The 21,097-nt window shown below is 40.2% G+C and overlaps 1 protein-coding gene across 5 annotated transcripts in view; it reads left to right on the forward strand.

The window, feature by feature from the left end:
* Window positions 1–21,097, forward strand: part of gabrg2 (gamma-aminobutyric acid type A receptor subunit gamma2) — a 223,839-nt gene that overhangs the window by 82,982 nt on the left and 119,760 nt on the right. For 4 of the 5 annotated variants that reach the window (XM_034178011.1, XM_034178012.1, XM_034178014.1 and 1 more), the window contains exons 3-5: window positions 6,155–6,222; window positions 14,352–14,572; window positions 17,699–17,781. In XM_034178011.1, the coding sequence (XP_034033902.1) occupies window positions 6,155–6,222; window positions 14,352–14,572; window positions 17,699–17,781 (372 nt within the window). Of the gene's footprint in view, window positions 1–6,153; window positions 6,223–14,351; window positions 14,573–17,698; window positions 17,782–21,097 lie in introns of all 5 variants that reach the window. The other variant, XM_034178016.1, reaches the window with a different exon arrangement.

A 21,097-nucleotide genomic window follows, 5' to 3' on the forward strand; every position in this document is an offset into this window, starting at 1 on the left:
ATGTAGTCCATTCAAACTGTGATCTACAAATTGTATTTGGCCAAATGCCATTCATAATGGAGCCCTCCTCATTCATCTGGGCTTGGGACTGGGACTGTTACTACTTGTCCAGTTGTACACCCCAGTGGCCATGGACATGTTTTGACAATGGAAACAGTATTGATTGAGATGTTGATTTACCACATTTTAATTCCAGATATCCTTCCAGATGCAACACCAGAGGTACATGGAGAATGACTATAGTGGGACTTGAACACAGGCATGAGTGTGAAACACTGCCCCACCATGCTAAAATGTCTTTTTGCAACACTTATTAGACTATGTTTAGCTTTCTAGAACTAGAGTTAGAGCTGAAAAAAAACTTTAAAATGAAATACAATTTCACAACAAACAGCAGTACACTTGGTGACCACAAGGACCTGACAATTAGCAACAATATTTCACAAGCCAATTGATAGGTCTGTCTGCCTATACGTTGACCCAAATAATTGGCCCTGTTGACCCAAAATAACTAAAATATAACCCCAAAAGTTTATTTACAAATATAGCCCAAAATAGGAGGTTCACTTGTCATCACTTGTGTGTCTGATCAAAACCGAATGATTGACCATCCATCTTGATGCTTGCCCTACAATTTGCAAGGAATAGCTTTCAGAATTTGAAATTATTTTAATTTTCCTTAACAGTGGTCATGGTCAAGTTTGGGTATGGTAACAAAGAATTTGGAGCACATTTAATCTTGCAGGTAATGCACATTCAGCTTACATACGATGAATGAATGGCTGACCACCCCTGCTTTGCTGCCCTTCTGCTTTTGCCATAAAATGTTCTTGTCTTAAGCTGCTCTTTCAAACTGCCTTGTGCAGTGCACTTCATTAACCCTTGTATGGTTTTCAGGTAGGTGGGACCCGTTTTCAATTTTTATTATGAGAAAATTTTTTTTTTTTTTTTCAAACTCTGATTCACTGGTCTTGGCTCATTTTCTGTGAAGAACATTAAACAAAAAAACTTTTTCAGTGAACACTCACTTCACCTCCATCACCACCACTCATTTTTATCACACATGGATTCTTTTGGTCCGTTGGGCCCAGGGTCATAAAAAATATAGAAATAGCTGTTTGTGTGTTTGAGTGTGAATGTGTGTGTTTGGGGAAGGGGGGGGGGGGGCATGCATCAGTGTGTGTGTTTGTGTGAGGTGTCAGAGAGACAGAAAGTGTGACAGAAAGACAGACAGAGAGACATAGAGAGGGAGAAGTAACACCCAATCAACATGCTTTCATCATTCTCGGTTGCAGCAAAAACACGTGTTGGTGATGTGTATTCCTGCATCAAGTGCAAGAAATACATTTGCAACACACACAGTGAAACTCTGCCCCCCATGTGTTTTGCATTCTCAAGTGAAAAGGCTGTGTTCAATGAGGCTGACTGTTGTTTATTGGTAGATAACATAAATGTTACCCTTAATTAGCTAATGTTACTCAGTTAAGCTGTAACTTAAGGCAAAAGAAACTCGCTAATGTAAGCATTCATTTTTAGATTCTTGACATGCTGTAATTAAGAACCTCTGAAGATAAGAATGCAGTGTGTATTAAACAAGCTAGATAGCTGCTTACCTTTGGATTGTGCCACTTAATGGACCATAGACATCAATGAAATGGGTGTAAACTGTAAAAGTATCATGCTTATGTACATCTATATGTATATATTTGTTCATACATGTGCACATATAGCCTGCAGAGGCCAGTGTCTCTCTGTCACACTCCAGCTTTCCATCCCTGTATGTCTCACATCAAGCCTGAAAGTGGTTGACTTTTAACCTGACACTCCACTGGTCCACTCATCCATAAACATGCACATGAGATAGTGTGGAAGTTGATGCAGGCTGACTCAGAGGATCTGACAGAGCACGGATGTCTGTTTGACACCAAGCTGTCCAGCTTCTTCAACTGTACTTTGTGTGATGGATAAACCAGCGTAGGAAGTAGACACGCAGAGCTGTCACACTCAGAGATGGACACAAGTAGAGAGAATCAGTTCACTTACATAAAGGCTTTTTTCTTGAACCTGCTGCACTAATATTGAAAAAAAAAATGTGATTTCCTCTGTTGGGGTGTAAATTGCTATTTTGTTTCGAAATAATATTCAAAACATTTATTTCTGGGATGCTTATTTTTGTTCCAAGATGTTAAAATGTGTGACATCGTCAGAAATGAGGATCTTTGGCATGGGTATAGTAACATGAGATTTTCTGCAAGTTTGGGTATGATGTTTTTAATACCATTGTAGTCAGACACTCTGTTGTGTTTGAGATGAGATGAGATATACTTTATTGATCTCACAGTGGAAAAATTATGTTTACACTCCAGTTACCTCCGACAGCAATTAGTCCACATAAAAGCAGGACAATTTGTCCTTCAGGCTGTTGTGGTTGAGCAGTGAAAAACACTTGTTAAAGCTTCACTTGAACAACCAAATCCCAATTATGAATTAAAAATATTCCCAATTATGAATTAAGAATATTCCCCGGCCTCCGAAATCTTCATCTGCAAGGCACGTATCTGCTCCAAGATGTCATCCAATTTGCGTCTTTGAGTATTTGAGTTCAAGAGTCATCGCAGTGTGAGAATGCATTGCCTTGCCCACCTTGTTAATCATGATGGACAAGCGAGGGGCCGTGGTTCTTGATGCCGCCGTCTTGCCAATTATCTGGTAGATCAGGGCAGCACATAAGCCAGAAAGTACCAGCCCTGCTACCATAAGACCAAATATGAATAAATCCTCGACGTCCTCCACAGAGAATGGCACAAAGCACGCAAACATGCCACAACCCCCAGGAGTTGAGAACATAGCCCGCAGGATACATTCCATCTGGGCAGGTAGGATTCCCCCGTCCTGATCGTCTTGTAGAAAAGATGTTGTCAATAGCGTTCAGAGACCAGCTGATCAATTCCATGGTTAATCCAATAGTAGTCCAATAGATCCAGTATCCAATATAATTTGAGGAATTCACAGTCTGGTGAAGTAGGGACTTGAAGGTTAAGGCAGAGAGCAGAGATAAGGGAGAGTGGAGGCCCCTTCACACATAGCACGAATAAGTAGGAATCGGGGCGAAACAGGCCAGACAAAAACATCGAGCCAACATCGGGAGGGACACACGGTCAGGCAGGTGTGAACGATTCCACTGCGATGGTTTTGTAAACGAGCGTGCATAAAACTGTTGCAGCAGGAACACAAAGCAGCTGGAGCGTGTGGAACGACATTGTGCAACTTCTGTGGAAAAAAATACATGCCACACATGGGATTCAAACCTGCAATATAGAAAAGCTCTCATTGACAAACAGAAACTTTACCACTGCACTACCATCACTGTCCTATAAAAGGTGTGTAAAATGTCTGAAATCAATAAGGAGATAAATGTATTTAGAAAAAAAAACACACACCATAAAAAACACTGCATTTTATTGAATATCTCTTATCAAGCGGATGATACAAGTATGAACTGTCTGTTCCTCTGTAGATGACCCATGGTCACAGACGTACAGTTATGAAATGACATGAATGAAGCAGTTGATGCGCTCTTATCATGTCCACATCTGCTGGCCCGGCATCTCTAGCCAGCCCGGCCCGTGTGTCTGGCCCGACACGCGTGTCCTGTGGATGGTGCGCCGCAGGACAGACACCACATCATGTGGAACAGAGCTCACGTGGGTGACGTGACATTCAGGTCACCTGCTGTGTGTTATGATCTGACAGTCTGTTTCACCTGGGGCAGCCTGTCAGTGTGCGTGACATGTGCTCCCTCGCTGCAGCCTGTGACAACAGCGATATATGAGGTCTGTGAGAAAAGTATTCAACCTTTTTATTTTATGCAGAAAATATATGGATTTGATTCATATGTTTTTACGTCAGCCAAGCTTGAACCTTCGTGCGCATGCGTGAGTTTTTCCACGCCTGTTGGTTGCGTCATTCGCCTGTGGGCAGGCTTTGAGTGAGCACTGCTCCACCCCTCTCATCGTTGTTTCATTGCGAGCAAATGGTGGAATGATTTGGGCTTTTTTTCCATCAGATTTTTTTCAGAAACTGTTAGAGACAGGCAGCTGGAAACCATTTGAAAAATTTATCTGGTTTTTGGTGAAAATTTTACGGGCTTCACAGAGAAGGAGTGTTACTACAGCTTTAAGGACAGCCCACAATGGCGCTCGGCACGCCGTGCTCTGAGCCACCATCAAGAGGCAGAAACCACCACATCATTTCTAAATGGATCGTTGTGTGGAGCCGGGACCGTCGTGTGCAATTTCTCTGGTTATCACAAGAGCTGGACATCAGCCATTTTCCGTCAGATTTCACTTTTAACAAGAGATTTTGTCATGGAAATCCGTGCGGAGGCTTCGCACTTCATGACGGAGCCGCTGATGGAGCAAGACAAAGAACGCCTCAGTTTTGGAGTGTTAGAAGACAAGTTTGGACAAGCCTATCTCGGCTTTCAGTGCTTACCAGTCGAGTGAGTATAAGAGAAATTGTGGAGAGCTGGACATGTCCCAACTTGTCCTCTAACACTCCGAAACAGAGGTGTTCCTTTGTCTCGCTTCATCAGTGAATCCGTCGTGACGCGCAAAGCCTCTGCGCGGCTTTCCATGACAAAATCTCTTGTTAAAAGTGAAATCTGCCGGAAAATGGCTGATGTCCAGCTCTTGTGATAACCAGAGAAATTGCACATGAGGGTCCCGGCTCCACACAGCGATCCGTTTAGAAATGATGTGGTGGTTTCTGCCTCTCAATGGCGGCTCGGAACGTGGCGTGCCGAGCACCATTGTGGGCCGTCCTTAAAGCTGTAGTAACACTCCTTATTCTCTGTGAAGCCCGTAAAATTTTCACTGACAGCCAGATAAATTTTTCGAATGGTTTCCAGGTGCCTGTCTCTAACAGTTTCTGAAAAAATTCTGATGGAAAAAAAGCCCAAATCATTCCGCCATTTCCTCGCAATGAAACAACGACGAGGGGGTGGACCAGTGCTCACTCAGCCTGCCCACAGGCGAATGACGCAACCGGCAGGCATGGAAAAACTCACGCATGCACATGAAGGTTCAAGCTTGGCTGACGTAAAAACATATGAATCAAATCCATATATTTTTTGCATAAAATAAAAAGGTCAGATACTTTTCTCACAGACCTTGTATGTTTTTATGTATGTCCACGTGAGGACAGCAAGCAGACACACGTGTGTCACAGTGGACAGTTGTTAGGTCATGTCCTTCAAAACACAGTATGTGTTTCCTAGCTGCACTGTTCAGAACCAGAGATCTCAACAGCTGCTGCTGTTGGCGGACAAGCCCCCTGTCAGTTCAGCATACACACCAACGTGTCACACAACAGTGTTCTTAACCCTATAAAGCCCACCCCATGAAATAATTGTCAAAAAATTCTAATTTTTTGAAACAGGAGTCTTTACTGGACCTTTTAACAACTCCATCAAAAAAAGAAAAAATACTTTTTGCACATATGAATTATTATTTGTATCACATTTGCTACATTGGGTGTTCTAGGATTAAAAAAAAAAAACAAAAAAAAAAACATCCATTTTAAATCCAGTGCAAACATAACATTTCAAACCTATAAAATGCTGGACTTTCTTAGGGAAATTGCTGAGGATCACTTGTTGCAGGCAGACATTTTGAATGTCTCAACTGAAGGCCCTTTGATGCATAAGGTACTGACACCTGGTGGTTTGCCTGTGCACTACAAGTGTGTCATTGTATATGATGGGTTTTTTTGGGGGGGGGGAAATATAAGATAATTATAATGATTATTATTACCATTTTTAGTAGTAGTGCCATCTAGCGGACTGAGGAAAAAAACATGAAATCCTTCATGAGGCCTCAGTTGGCCATCACTCATACCAGCTGTATTAACTGCTGTTGCACAAAAGAGCATTTTTCTCCTCACTGGACATTTGAATGAGACAGAACATATTTTTTGTCTGTAAAATGATAGACATTTAAATATTTCAAAACACCCAGTTTTTTGTATACACCCATCTCTCATTTTTCTACATAAATATTGATAATTGCAATCATGAGTGATTTAAAAAATATAAAAGCTGTTTCTCCAAGTGTGTATGTTCATTTCTAAAATGAATGTTCTCTCTCTTTTGCAGTTAAGCCAACAGTGATCCATACAGACATGTTTGTCAACAGCATTGGTCCAGTAAATGCCATCAATATGGTGAGTAATATTGGAACATGTTATTTTTGTCATTTTTATTAATCATCTGTCATAATCATGCAAGGACAAATCAGTCTAATCAATAAATAAACACTAGAATTATAAATAAAAAAATAACTTTTGGAGAATCTTCATTTTACCAATTTTTACAATTTTTTTAAGCATGATATTTTTTATTTGTGATTTATTTCTGTATTGACTTATTTTTGGAAATTGCATTTATCTGATTTGACAAATGGACTTTTCATTGCTTCCATGATGTGTGCTTAGCCTGCTTCCATATTCATATTTAGACAGCATAATAATCCAAAGAAGGCAGCATCTTTAGGAACTGGCAGTCATTCAGTGTATTGTCTAAAGCACTTTGAGCAGGACAGATGCTTACTGTCATGAAAGGGTGGTTGGTCCCACTAATCACTCTAAAATCCCACAGTGCAAGTGTCAGTCAGCTACATAAAACTGAATTGGCCTTTGCACTGCAGTAGATAAAGGCTGAAGATTTAAAACATCAGACTGCAGACTCATCGTAACAGGAGTTGCATTGCAACACAACCTGTAATGCACAAACCAACACCTTTGATGCACCTAGCTGCCTCCAAAAAAAATTCAGAAGCTCCAACATAAGGTGTAACCTGCTGAAGCACTTTCTCAGCTATTTAACTACATACACAAAATTGTTATTACTTGCCTCAGATATGACATTTGGGGAGGGGGAGTAATCCTTTTAGTCTGTTTTTACAGATTGAGTATCACATAAAATGGTACCCCAGCTATATTAAATATTAAATGGTAAATGGACTGCATTTATATAGCACTTTTCCATCTGTATCAGACGCTCAAAGCGCTTTACAATAATGCCTCACATTCACTCCGATGTGAGGGTGCTGCCATACAAGGTACTCACTACACACTGGGAGCAACTAGGGGATTAAGGACCTTGCCCAATGGGCCTTAGTGATATACCGGTCAGGCTGGGATTTGAACCGAGAGACCATCACTGAGAGACCAAACCAGTAGACCATCACCTCCCCTATCCCTAAATCTGTTGTTTTCTATAAAGGTTCCATTAATATGTGCATACTGTACAAACAACAACTACACCACATGCACCAGTACTTTTACATCATGTTGCTGGCTGTTGAAATTTTATCAAGTATTTACCATCTGCTTTGTGCTGTTCTGTGCTGGCATGGTTTGTTTGTTTGTTTGTTTGTTTAAATCCTAACATTCCATGGCTTTTGACAATTTTGACATCATAATTGGCATGCATATATATTTTCATCTACTAACTAATTCATGTTCATTGGTAATTTGGTTAATGGTAATGGCAAATGGGAACTTTTCTGTTTCCTTATATATGATGTGAGGTGAAATTATTTGTGCGACTTATCATATAGAGAAAGCATGCCATTGTCATGTGACCAACAGGGTGAAAATAAGCCTATCACATGACTTTTACTGAAATCATATATGATAAGGACATATACTTATCCCAGGACGTATACCGGCTCAGGACTAGGAAGTGAGCTGGTAACATCTTTGCAGACCCCTACCACCCTGGACACATACTTCTTAAAGTCCTCCCCTCTGGTTGACGTTACAGAGCTCTGTATGTCAAAACAGTCAGACACAGGAACAGTTTCTTTCCACAGGTCATAACACTGATGAGCAATTTAACCTGCCAAAAAAACTCACTAATTCAAATACCTCATGTACAAGGTCAATCTGTTTGTCTGTTTCTCCTTTGCACACATTTTTTATTGCACATTTTATTTAATTTGCACATTTTTACTGTGAATCATTCAGTATTTACTGTATACTTATACATGCCCATAAAGAGAGAGGGTAACTCAAACCAGAGTCATATTCCTTGTGTTCTTGTAGATACTTGGCAAATAAAGGCAACTCTGATTCTGATTCTTCTGATAAGTGACAGGACAAATACATGTGTAATTACAACCCCAATTCCAATGAAGCTGGGATGTTGTGTGAAATGTAAATAAAAACAGAATACAATGATTTGCAAATCCTCTTCAACCTATATTCAATTGAATACACCACAAAGACAAGATATTTAATGTTCAATCTGATAAACGTTATTGTTTTTGTACAAATATTTGCTAATTTTGAAATGGATGACTGCATCACATTTCAAAAAAGCTGGGACAGTGGTATGTTTACCACTGTGTTACATCACTTTTCCTTCTAACAACACTCAATAAGCGTTTTTTGAACTGAGGACACTAATTGTTGAAGCTTTGTAGGTGGAATTCCTTTCCATTCTTGCTTGATGTACGACTTCAGTTTTTCAACAGTCTGGGGTCTCCGTTGTCATATTTTGCGCTTTATAATGCACCACACATTTTCAATGGGTGACAGGTCTGGACTACAGGCAGGCCAGTCTAGTACCCACACTCTTTTACTAAGCAACACTGTTGTAACACATGCAGAATAATCTGTGGAAAATATAATTTTGTTCTCTACAGTTATTTCATGAAAGGTTTTAAGTAAAATTAAACTCTACATAGAGGCCTATGTAGCATGCAATTTACAGATGTAGCTATAGGTTTTATGTTAACAGACTTAACGGACGAGATAATGGTGGTGGGAACATTACTGAGCAGCACTCATATCACCCTCATTACCATCATTAAAGTTGCCTTGCTCCCAGTGAGCAGCTGTGCACCTTGCATACATTGCATAGTGCTTTGGGAACCTGTGTTAGGTGTAAAACTGCTGTAAAAAATCACTCCAATTATTTGTGAGAGTGTAAACAAAGTTGCAATATTGGGGAGACTGTGGTAAGCAGTGCCAGACAGACTGTGGCAATACACCTCTGGAGACAGTGGTGGGGCATCAGGGCCAGCAATGCCTTCTGTGCTGACCTAGAAATGGTCAGTATCAGAAAAATTATATTCATATTTCCAAAGAAGTTCATATCAAAGCATCTAGATCAGCTCCTATAAATCAGATTTTCCCGTGCCATCTCTGGGTGGAAAATCTTCTCTGAGGCCTTCAGAATTTGACTGAGTCCCTCTGCTGTTAAAACAAATGGGGTTGTTGTTGATTGTCATATTCTTTAATCTATCAGACTTTGAGTTCACTATGTTGAGCATGTTCTTTGACAGTCTGTAGCCTTCTAGCTGTCTTACAACTATGCCAACAGTGTGGACTGGTCAGAAAGCCTGTTACTGAAATGTACATAATAGGAAAGTTCTAATTCAACTCTCTTTCTTGGCATTTAGATTTTAAATGTAGTGGGACCTTTTGTCACATTTGAATTAATTTCTCTTCTTTAACCCTCTGGGGCCGACGCCGTCATATACAACGGCTGAGACCAAGTTTTACTAAATTATAAATAACTTTTTAATGATATGAGATAGAAACTTACTTTTTTTTTTTTGCTAAAAAGTTAACTCCGCGGACTTTCGAGCCAGCCATCCACCATCTTTGTACTCCTCATAGAAGCTGTGTGATGATGTGCGCAATGTGAGTGTCCAATCAGAATTGGTTCACCGTCACATGGTTTTCCAAAATCCAATCGTAGGGCAGATTTAACTCGCGTGATAAACCAAAGATTGTTTTTAGATTCAATATTCAATTCAAGATTCAAGATTCAATACTTTATTGCCATGCAACCAATGCAAGTTGCTAGGGATTTGTTTCAGTGTGCTCGTAAACAAGAGACTTAAAAAGCATAAGCATACACACAATACTCCAATACAATACAATTAGGAGTGATGTGTTACTACTTGGCCCATTTGAATAGCCCCCTGGCTGATAGCTCCAATGCGCCCTGCGCCATTATGCACAGTGATCAGTGAAAGTGAGCAGACGAAGCAGACAGAGGGCCTCTCATATAATCCCACATGCTCAAACAAAGAGTGTGTGATTATCAGGATTGCTCCTCTAGTTTGCCTGTGAATGTTATTGAATAAGCCTGTGGCAAGCTCTCTTACTCCAGCGTAAAGCACCGTTTACCATATCAATAGAGTGAGGGGGCAGGGGCCGCTCCTCAAAGTGTGAATGGGCTTCGAAGTGTGAAAGCTGTTTTCAGAGCAGCAGAGAACAAACACACAGTCATCTTCAGAGAAGTAGAAGTTTGTGATGTAACCTTTGTGTAATAGCATGACAGAAATTGCTTAGAGATGAAGACAAACAAAACGCATAGGCCATTTCATATATATTGTTCAAAATGTGAATTTGTGTTTATTGTTTGAACCTTTTTGTTGTACAGTCTTTCACACAAGACCTCAAATGACCTTTATAAAGTGTCAAAACAGTTGTTTATTATAGTTTGCTGTGTGTTTTGAATAAATGTGTGTGGAAAATTATTTTTCCGCTTTACTTTTTGCTTTCTTATTTTGAATTGTAAACCTTTATTACACTTATAAAACACCACTGTAGCATATATATTCTGAAATGCAAATTGACTGAAGGAAGACAATAAACAGAAATGGTGGTGTTAAGAGGAACTGAAGATTAATGATGTTCTATATGACAGTGTCACTGAATCCTTCAGTCAATTCAGTCAATCAATTTTATTTATATAGCGCCAAATCACAACAAACAGTTGCCCCAAGGCACTTTATATTGTAAGGCAAAAGCCATACAATAATTACAGAAAACCCCAACGGTCAAAACGACCCCCTGTGAGCAAGCACTTGGTGACAGTGGGAAGGAAAAACTCCCTTTTAACAGGAAGAAACCTCCAGCAGAACCAGGATCAGGGAGGAGCAGTCTTCTGCTGGGACTGGTTGGGGCTGACGGGAGAGAATCAAGAAAAAGACATGCTGTAGAAGAGAGCAGAGATCAGTCACTAATGATTAAATGCAGAATGGTGCATACAGAGCAAAAAGAGAAAGAAACACTCAGTGCATCATGGGAACCCCCCAGCAGTCTAAGTCTATAGCAGCATAACTAAGGGATGGTTCAGGGTCACCTGATCCAGCCCTAACTATAAGCTTTAGCAAAAAGGAAAGTTTTAAGCCTAATCTTAAAAGTAGAGAGGGTGTCTGTCTCCCTGATCTGAATTGGGAGCTGGTTCCACAGGAGAGGAGCCTGAAAGCTGAAGGCTCTGCCTCCCATTCTACTCTTAAAAACCCTAGGAACTACAAGTAAGCCTGCAGTCTGAGAGCGAAGCGCTCTATTGGGGTGATATGGTACTATGAGGTCCCTAAGATAAGATGGGACCTGATTATTCAAAACCTTATAAGTAAGAAGAAGAATTTTAAATTCTTTTCTGGAATTAACAGGAAGCCAATGAAGAGAGGCCAGTATGGGTGAAATATGCTCTCTCCTTCTAGTCCCCGTCAGTACTCTAGCTGCAGCATTTTGAATTAACTGAAGGCTTTTCAGGGAACTTTTAGGACAACCTGATAATAATGAATTACAATAGTCCAGCCTAGAGGAAATAAAGGCATGGATTAGTTTTTCAGCATCACTCTGAAACAAGACCTTTCTAATTTTAGAGATACTGCGCAAATGCAAAAAAGCAGTCCTACATATTTGCTTAATATGCATATTGAAGGACATATCCTGATCAAAAATGACTCCAAGATTTCTCACAGTATTACTAGAGGTCAGGGTAATGCCATCCAGAGTAAGGATCTGGTTAGACACCATGTTTCTAAGATTTATGGGGCAAAGTACAATAACTTCAGTTTTATCTGAATTTAAAAGCAGGAAATTAGAGGTCATCCATGTCTTTATGTCTGTAAGACATTCCTGCAGTTTAACTAATTGGTGTGTGTCCTCTGGCTTCATGGATAGATAAAGCTGGGTATCATCTGCGTAACAATGAAAATTTAGGCAATGCTTTCTAATAATACTGCCTAAGGGAAGCATGTATAAAGTGAATAAAATTGGTCCTAGCACAGAACCTTGTGGAACTCCATAATTAACCTTAGTCTGTGAAGAAGACTCCCCATTTACATGAACAAATTGTAATCTATTAGATAAATATGATTCAAACCATTTTTTATGAATCCTTCATAAAAAAGAAAGAAGGATGGAATTTGGTCTTCCAGTATTGAGCAGGTTTGTTTATAAATGATTTTTTTTTTTTACCTATTTGTACTTACTATTGCTTGTTATTTGCTTCAGATCATTCTTGCTGGTGCAAATGATATATTTGGCCTGGCTGAACTGGTATATGAGAGGTTGTTGCACATATACAGAGCAGTTTGGTCAGAATCTATTGAATTTTGACTGTTATTTGTGTTATTGGCATTTTTGCTTGCTTGGTGGTCGAATGAGTAAATGTGGCTGGGTGTTTTGAGTTTTCCTTTTGACTTTCGTAATGACAGTGATTTTGGGATATGTGATGCTGTGAAATGTCCCACTGTATTTCACTGCAGGAGGACAACTGTGAAGGACTAGGTCTAAAATGCATAGCCCACCACTTCCTGTATCTTACTTTATTTTATTTTTTACATCACCAGATATTACATAGGTACAGGATATATTATTTGAGTTTTTGCTGTGAGAAATACACAATAAAACATGAACCAAATAATAAAAATCCTGTCATCACAGTAGTGCATGGTGGTGACAAATGTGCTTACTGGGATAGAAAAATAAAAATGCAGTGTGTTGCAGTATTCACTTTGGCATATTACCATTGTTTTAGTTACACATCTCTGTTTGGGACCAGCTCCTGCTGTAATTTGGCAGAGCACTGTGCATGACGGGGTTCTGTTTGAGTTCTCCTCAACTAAAACTCTCATCGACAGTGCCGGTGTATTTGCAGGAGCAGCTGTGTTAAGGTATGTGTATGTGAATGTGTGTATGTCTGTGGAATAACAAGTTCTGCTGACATGAAAGGTTGACTGATTGCTTTTGCATTCATGTGTAATCAGCGCGGCTGGACCGTTGCCTTCATACGATGACATGACAAATGCGGCGAGGTTAGTTGATTCTTCTGAAGAGTGGAGAACAGACCGATGGTGCGGGGGTGTGCATCTGAGCATTAACACAATTATGAATTCTTAATTACGCATTATGGCAAACGTGCAAACTATGTGAGCATTACAGAGGAGGACAAAACAGAGAAGAGCAGAGAGAAGGAGCGACAGATTGAAGATGAAAAAGATTAATAAATTCAAGCCCCCCACCAGGGCAGAACCGTTCTTTGCTGTAAACGTATGCAGCTGTTTGAATCCAAAGTGGTGTGATTCTGCAGTCGCACAGTAAATAGGTTAACAGGAAAAGAAAAATGTTTATCCCACTCAGCAAGCCCAGATATACATCCTGAGGCATTCAAACTTCCTCTCGTCATTCGATTTGAGTTGCCTGTCATTCTTTTTCAGGGGTTGAGGAGGATGTTGAAAAGATGGGAATGCTGCCTGGTGAAAATGCTTTTCAAATCTCCTTTGGGTCTCTGGCGTGGATTTAGGCTTTATTGTTGTCAGGAAGTCAATACCTTGTTGCTGTTTTGCACCAAAATCCCCAGATTTCTTTTCTTTTTTTTTTTTTTTTACTTGAACCTCAGGGCTTAACCAATGCAAGTAGCAAAATAAATAACAGGACTGATAGGTTGGACTCACCCCACTCTGCTCCCTCTCATATCCTTCACAGATTGGAGCACATCATGCCTTTTCTACTTTTGTCCATGCCTCTATCCCCGATTCATCCCGTATATCCTCATCATAGCTCTGCTCTCACAAGGGCAGAACATGAGATAGACGGCACTGCCAGGCTCAGGTCACACCGCTGCCAAGGCAGTGGGTTATGATGGTAGATAATACTTGAGCCAAACAATGGGAACTATTAATTGCCCAGCTGAACATTTAATTTTCAGGTTGAGGGCGTCAAGATGTTCTTTTTCTACACTGGTCTTCAATAGGTGCCAAAAGATTTTGCAGTCAGTGCACACACAGTCTTGTCTGAGGAAAAGTGTTTTTCTTGGCATTGCAAAGTCATCTTCAGGCAACCAGCAGAGAGCTTTTCCATCCCAGATTTAGATTTGATCTCACCATGTCTCAATGAAAAAAGGGGAACACAGAGTATCCGGTGTTGAATATTAACAGTTTTCTTGGCAGAATTTTCCCTGCAGAAACCTTTTTCTCACATGATACAGCATTTACAAAAGTATTTTAACATAATGTATGTGTTTTGTTTGTCAACAGGAATACACTATTGACATCTTTTTTGCCCAGACCTGGTATGACAGAAGGTTAAAATTCAACAGCACAATGAAGGTTCTGCGCCTCAACAGCAACATGGTAGGGAAGATCTGGATCCCGGACACATTTTTCCGTAACTCAAAGAAAGCCGATGCTCACTGGATCACCACACCCAATCGGATGCTTCGGATTTGGAATGACGGGAGAATTCTTTACACCCTCAGGTACAAATCTGAAATGCCTGAGATGATAATTAATGTGAGGGTTTTTTTTAGAGATTGTTTTAGCATTTCCCTCAGGAATTTCTCATTTGTAAACAACAAATGTTTGGTTATGTAACTCTGGGAGGTTAAAGGCTATCATTATCGCTGAGAATTAGTATTCTGTTTTTCATGTTTAAATCACAGACTAAGTACCGTGCCTGCCTTGATGAAAATAATTATAATGGATAATTATAGCCATTTCCCACTCACTCTAATAAAGACACAGTTGCATTGAAATGTTAGTCATTTTCATGACTAAACACTATAAATTTATGACTGGGTTTGAATCATCTTGTTTTCTCTAACACTGGTTACCCCAAAGAGCCGTAAACCAGTTAGGTTGAGCCTCTTTGGGCTTTCTTATTATTTTACAGGCAGAAACCTCAAGCAGACCAAGCTCAATGTGGTGACCATCTGTGACCGCTTTCAAACAATTCAGTTCAATTTATTCATATAGCACTAAATCACAAAAATCACCCCAAGGGGCTTCATTTTAACTTTACCAACCCACCTGAGGAAACACACAGGCAGCAGTGGAAAGGAAAAACTCCCTCAGGTGTTTTTGAGGAAGCAACCTCAAGCAGACTAGACTCAGAGAGTTGGAACAAGACAAAACATAAAGCAGAACAGAAGATTGACAGAACATGCAATAACAGAAATGTTGCAACTAAACACCCATATATAAAATCATTGTTTTCAAAACAGTTACAGTGCACATACACCTTGCTGGCCTGCACATACTGTATCATCACCAGATATGGTGCATTAGAATGAGGGCATATTTTTGCCACACACACAAAACACACTTCATCATGAACATACAATAAAAATATGGCAATGTTAAGCCACATTTAAAGCTGTTACATGGCACTAATGGCACTTTTCATATCTATCCACACACATAGATATGGAAAATTCATGATATGGGTGATTCTTTAACTACGGGCACTATTGGCCATGTAAATGTAATTTCCACCACACCATTGCCTTACAATATAAAGCGCCTTGGGGCAACTGTTTGTTGTGATTTGGCACTATATACATGTGCTCTGATGTCACTGTTTATCTCCATAGAAACTACCCAAACAATCTTTCATACAAACTGTTTAAAGGGACATTACAGTGTTGTGGTGGAAATTACGGCAATAGTGTGGGACAACTACATTTTGTTTAAAAAAAATCACAACAGTTGTATGACATTGAATACCCCAATTATGTTTTGATTATTTTACTGGTATTTTATTCAGAGATATTTTAAAACATTAGAAAAAAAACGTTTGAAGATCAAAAGTCTGGGTGTGGGACAAGCACAAAACGGCAATATTTGCATATAATGATGCTGAAAAAAGGTGAAAAAGTCATCATAGACTACTAGAACAAATTTCTTAACACACTTTCATTGTAAAGATAACTATAAAAGTGTGAAATTTCCCCTTTTTTCTGTTTTTCATACAATATGATCAAAGGACATAATAAGTGCCCGTAGTCTAAGAATCACCCATATATTCTTTGCTTCTTCACCTCATGGAGCCTTGCATCTGCTTTCTCAGTACCACGGAGCTGTGCACCTTGCACTTTTCATCAGTATGTGTCATGATACTTATTAATCAGTACACTTCGGGTCCATATGGACCCCACCAGAACTTCTTTTTTATTTATACCATTCTTGCAGGTATCTGCAATGTGACTTGATAGGGTGACTTTGCAGCTATTTTCAAAAAATAATTTTGAGTATATGGCTGTCAAAATGCATTTCATTTTGAAAGACTTTTTAAAATGTTTTTCCTTTTTGAGCATTCCTTTTCAATAAAAAAGGAAAAAAAAAATCCACACCAACCCCTGTTCCTTGCAGTTGCTCTGATAGAAATAACTGGAATAACAACTGCTCTGATAGTTCAGTAGTTTGGATAAAATTGACATAAAGCTCAAAATTTTGCTATGGAGTCTGATGAGATACCACTGTATAAAACTGGCTGTATAAAACAATTATGGAGCCAAAGTATTTAATCAAACTGGCTTAAAATAAATATGATTGAAGATAACTGTATAGGTGACAATTACATAAAATTTCAGTTGAATAAGTATAACGGTTCAGAAAATACAGCACTTCCTTAGTAAACATACCTGTGGGGTTTGCTTGGACCGCAGGTGTACTAAATAAAGTCAAAGGGATGGACATGGACTGGTTGATATTACGTTTGGACTACAACATGCCCTTGTCTAAAGAAGATGGTAAAGCCAATTCCTTTGTGTCCTTTCCCCTGGTTTGTGCTGTTATGACTTGCTGCTTAATAGTAATGTGCACTGGGACATGCCACAGTGGATTTGCACTGTCTGCGCAACAGTCATTTTTTTTATTTCCGCCATGAAGATAGAGCACTTAAGGTGTGATATGTAAAACAGGATAGATGGAGACAGGGGAAAATTAATTTTGCTTATTATGATGTAGACATACTGGTGTCCTGTCCTGGGTGTACCCCGCCTCGCGCTCTATGACTGCTGGGATAGGCTCCAGCCCCCTGCGACCCTTGATTGGACTAAGCGGTTGAAGATGAGTGTGAGTGAGTGTGTGTATTATGATGTACAGTATTGTGTGCTTTAATAAATATAGCAGACATTACTCTGACACTGCAATGCATCATTGGTGATAATAAGAGAGACAGTGAACTCTGGACTCAGTCAAGCCATGATGGATGTTCCACTATGCAGAAGACTACTTCTCCACTTCATTAATTTGTTAAGGAACTCTGAATATAACCACTAGTTAATTAGGATGACCGCTGTGATACCGAGGACAATGACACATAACAATGGCAAGTGCATGGACATTTAAAGTCAGTGAAGGTCATTATCTCATTAAGATGATATTTAATGACTTTTCCTTCAAACTCTTTCAAGAGTGAAAGGACGAAGGGCTGGTGTGATGCAGCGAGAGATTTTGTTTCAATTTTGAGAAAGTTTAACGACAACTATATCCTGGAACTGTTTGTGTCCTATTTGAAGTCATGCTCCACTACAAAGTTGCATTTTATAATCAGCTGGCATGCAATTTAAGTATACGTTTGCACATATTGTGTCTCTCTGCAGGTTGACCATTGATGCCGAGTGCCAGCTTAAACTGAACAACTTCCCAATGGATGAGCACTCATGTCCCCTGGAGTTTTCAAGCTGTAAGTTTGGCCATATGCTGATACCCGACTCTCTCATCCTCCCCCCTCATACACACACACTCAGACAATGAACATATGAGCCCAGTAAGGAGAGCATTAAAGGCATCATTATACCCCCAGGACACCGAGCTGCAGAAGTCATTGGATTTCTTTCAGTGCTAACCAAGGACCTTCTTCTGTCGCACCAAAAACCTGCATGCCTACCATCACCACATCCATAAATCTCCTGTTTGAGTTTCATCTTCTCCACCTCTTTGGCAGCTCCACCCTCAGCATCTTTCTCTGGATATACCTAATATCACCCATCTGTACATTCACATCTCATTATCACCATTCACTCTTTGTTTCCAAACCATTGTACCATCCATCAGACTCAGTCCTAATTGCAGTATCTTCTGCAGTGCCCCTTCAGCAACACCTTGCGTTTGTCAGTACCACCATCTCCAAGCAACACAACAAACATTCCCTTTCACAGATGTACTTCTATCAGAAATAACCCCTGCCACTCTTCTGTGGGGAAGAGTGGCAGTGACTCTTTTCTTCACTTATCTATCACACACTCCATGACTTTGAACACTAGACCCCAAGTATATAGTCGTCTGACATCTCCACCTCTACTCCTTACAATCTCACTATTCCACCAAGCTCCCTCTCATTCACACAGTGTTTTGCTCCTACAGACTTTTATTCTCCATCTTTCTGATGCCTGCCATCTACCTACTGTCACTAGAAATCAGTATGCCACAGTTGTCATCACAAACATCATAGTCCATGGAGACTCCGGACTGATCTCTTCTGTCAACCTGTCCATCACAAAGGGCACCTTCACACATCGAATTGCACATGAAGCAGGAATCGTATGCAAAATGTGTAAAATTGTACCTGCCTCTAACACCTTGTACACCTGTTGCTACAACTATTTGCACACACCAGCGGCTGAAAGACAGTGTGCCCTTTGCGAGCCCATCGAACCCACTCGCGGCAAGTGTCGGCCAAATTCCAGCTGACACACATGAACATCTAACACCGCTCGCTTAGCACTTATAAAATGTTTGGCTATTCGTACTATCATCACGAAAACAGTCAGCAGACAATCACTGTCAAGCTGGATGTGAAATCTGTCTAAGTGCCCCACGACTGTGGAGATACCAAGTGCAAATGTGATGTGCCAGAGTGTCGGCTCCCCCCACAACACATGTGCGTGTGTCGCGGGCTTCCCCCCCCGCTCTCCCCCATAACACGTGCATGTGTGTGGTTCGCTCCTCCCCCCCCCCCCCCCCCCACAGGCGAGGCACCTCTCATCTGATCAGAGTGACATCTTGGTCTGTGCACTGAACGGACGGGGGTGTGGGAGCTGTTGACAACTCTGGATCTGGACATCAGAGCTGCAGAACATGCACGGTGTTTTGACTGACATGCGCATGCGTGTGTGCTTGCTGTCCTCACATCGAAATACATAAAAAAACACATATCACTTCTGTGAAGGGCTTTTTTTTGAAAATACGTTTATCTGCTTGTTGATTTCAGCCATTTTATGCTCCCGTTATAAGACAGTGATTGTAGTGCAGTGGTAAAGTTTCTGTCTGGTAATCAGAGCATGCAGGTTCAAATCCTGTGAGTGGCATTTTTTTTTTAACCAGGGTTATTTAACCACTGGGTTCTGTATTGGGTCCCCTTTTATGTATTATTTATATCAACCCAGCTTATATAGCTGTTTTGCATTTTATTTCCCTCCACATCAGTGGTATGATGTGGTGCAACTTGCCCCAGCTGCAGCTGCTCGCACTGTTCCTGCTCAAAAGACAATTAAATACACCACAAAGACAAGATATTTACTGCTCAAACTGATAAACTTTACTGTTTTTATTTACATTTCACACAATGTCTCAACTTCATTGGAATTGGGGTTGTAAATAATCTAATCAAAAACATCACTGTCATTTCTACTAAACATCTCCCTGTTTACACCAGTATGTTATATCTGGCCCAATGGCTTTTTTCTCCTGTTCTGTGAGACAGATGGTGTGCACAAGGTAGTATGCAATTTGGATGCTATTCAAGCTCAAGGTCATACTCCAGGGTTTTGACTTGTTTTTTATTGGTCAAAGGTCACACATTTGCAAAATTCACCTTCTTCTTTGTCTTTCGGCTGTTCACCATTTTCAAATTCTCATGATGGAGCATGACAGAATTAATTAGCATGTTATTCAAGCTCAAGGTCATACTGCTGGATTTCACAGTGTGGTGTTGATGATGATTCATGACTATCCAGTTATGAATGATATGACTCATACCATGTCATTATGCATTTGTTATACTTTTGTTTTTGCAAGTTACAACAGCATATATGTGATAAAACTGTAGAAACAGAGTTGTGCTCTATGAGTCACCCTCTTGAGTAAACGCCATAGAATACTCTGTCAGTCAAAGCATTGCTCTGTAACAGAATTGTAAAAAAAAAAAAAAAAGGTTCATATGTTGAAGACAAAACATTTGTTAAATCTTTTATTCATTGAAGATTTTGTCACGGCCTAGTAATGAATGTTTGACTGCCAGCTCGATCAAACCCAAAGGATCAATGGATTTGCTTGCAGTTTGTCAATATTTTACTTTGAAGACATTTCAAATGGTGACACAAATCCTCTGTGCAGGGACAAGACGGGGGCAAGTTATGCTAATCACACTGCTAGGGATCTGCAGAAAGATGCACCATGGGATATTCCCCTGAGAGAATGCCTCCAAAATAGCTCTGTGTGTGTGTGTGTGTGTGTGTGTGTGTGTGTGTGTGTGTGTGTGTGTGTGTGTGTGTGTGTGTGTGTGCGGGGGGATGGGGGACTTTAGACCTAAAAGCAGCAGAGCATTCATTTAAATTTGATGAAAGCCCTGGATCTTTTCAGAAGTTTGAAAATTGCTTGATGTACAGTGCCTGAGCTCAAATCTCCAATGCGACAGCCAGTGCCGTGTGTAGCAATTTGTCACGTGTTATATTTTCTCAGCACGTGCCACAAGAACCAATCCCCACTCCCCAACAAAGTGGTGCATTTTTACACTTTTATCAGCAGTCAGATTTAATCATACAGTTTTTATTTTAAGAATAGTGTGACAATGCTGTATTTCACATGTAATAGATTAATATTTTGCATGAATATTGCTAGAATTTGCTCAAACATAGGGAGGAAAGGGAGGTAATCATCAACAGGTTAGAGAGGTGGGCTTGTGACTAGAAGATCCTCAGTTCAATTTCCTGTCAGTCAGGAAAAGGATTATAGTCCCTTGGGTAAGGTCCTTAATCCCCAGGTTACTCCCCATGTGCAGC

The sequence above is a fragment of the Thalassophryne amazonica genome, chromosome 9 (assembly GCF_902500255.1).
Source record: "Thalassophryne amazonica chromosome 9, fThaAma1.1, whole genome shotgun sequence".
NCBI lineage: Eukaryota > Metazoa > Chordata > Actinopteri > Batrachoidiformes > Batrachoididae > Thalassophryne > Thalassophryne amazonica.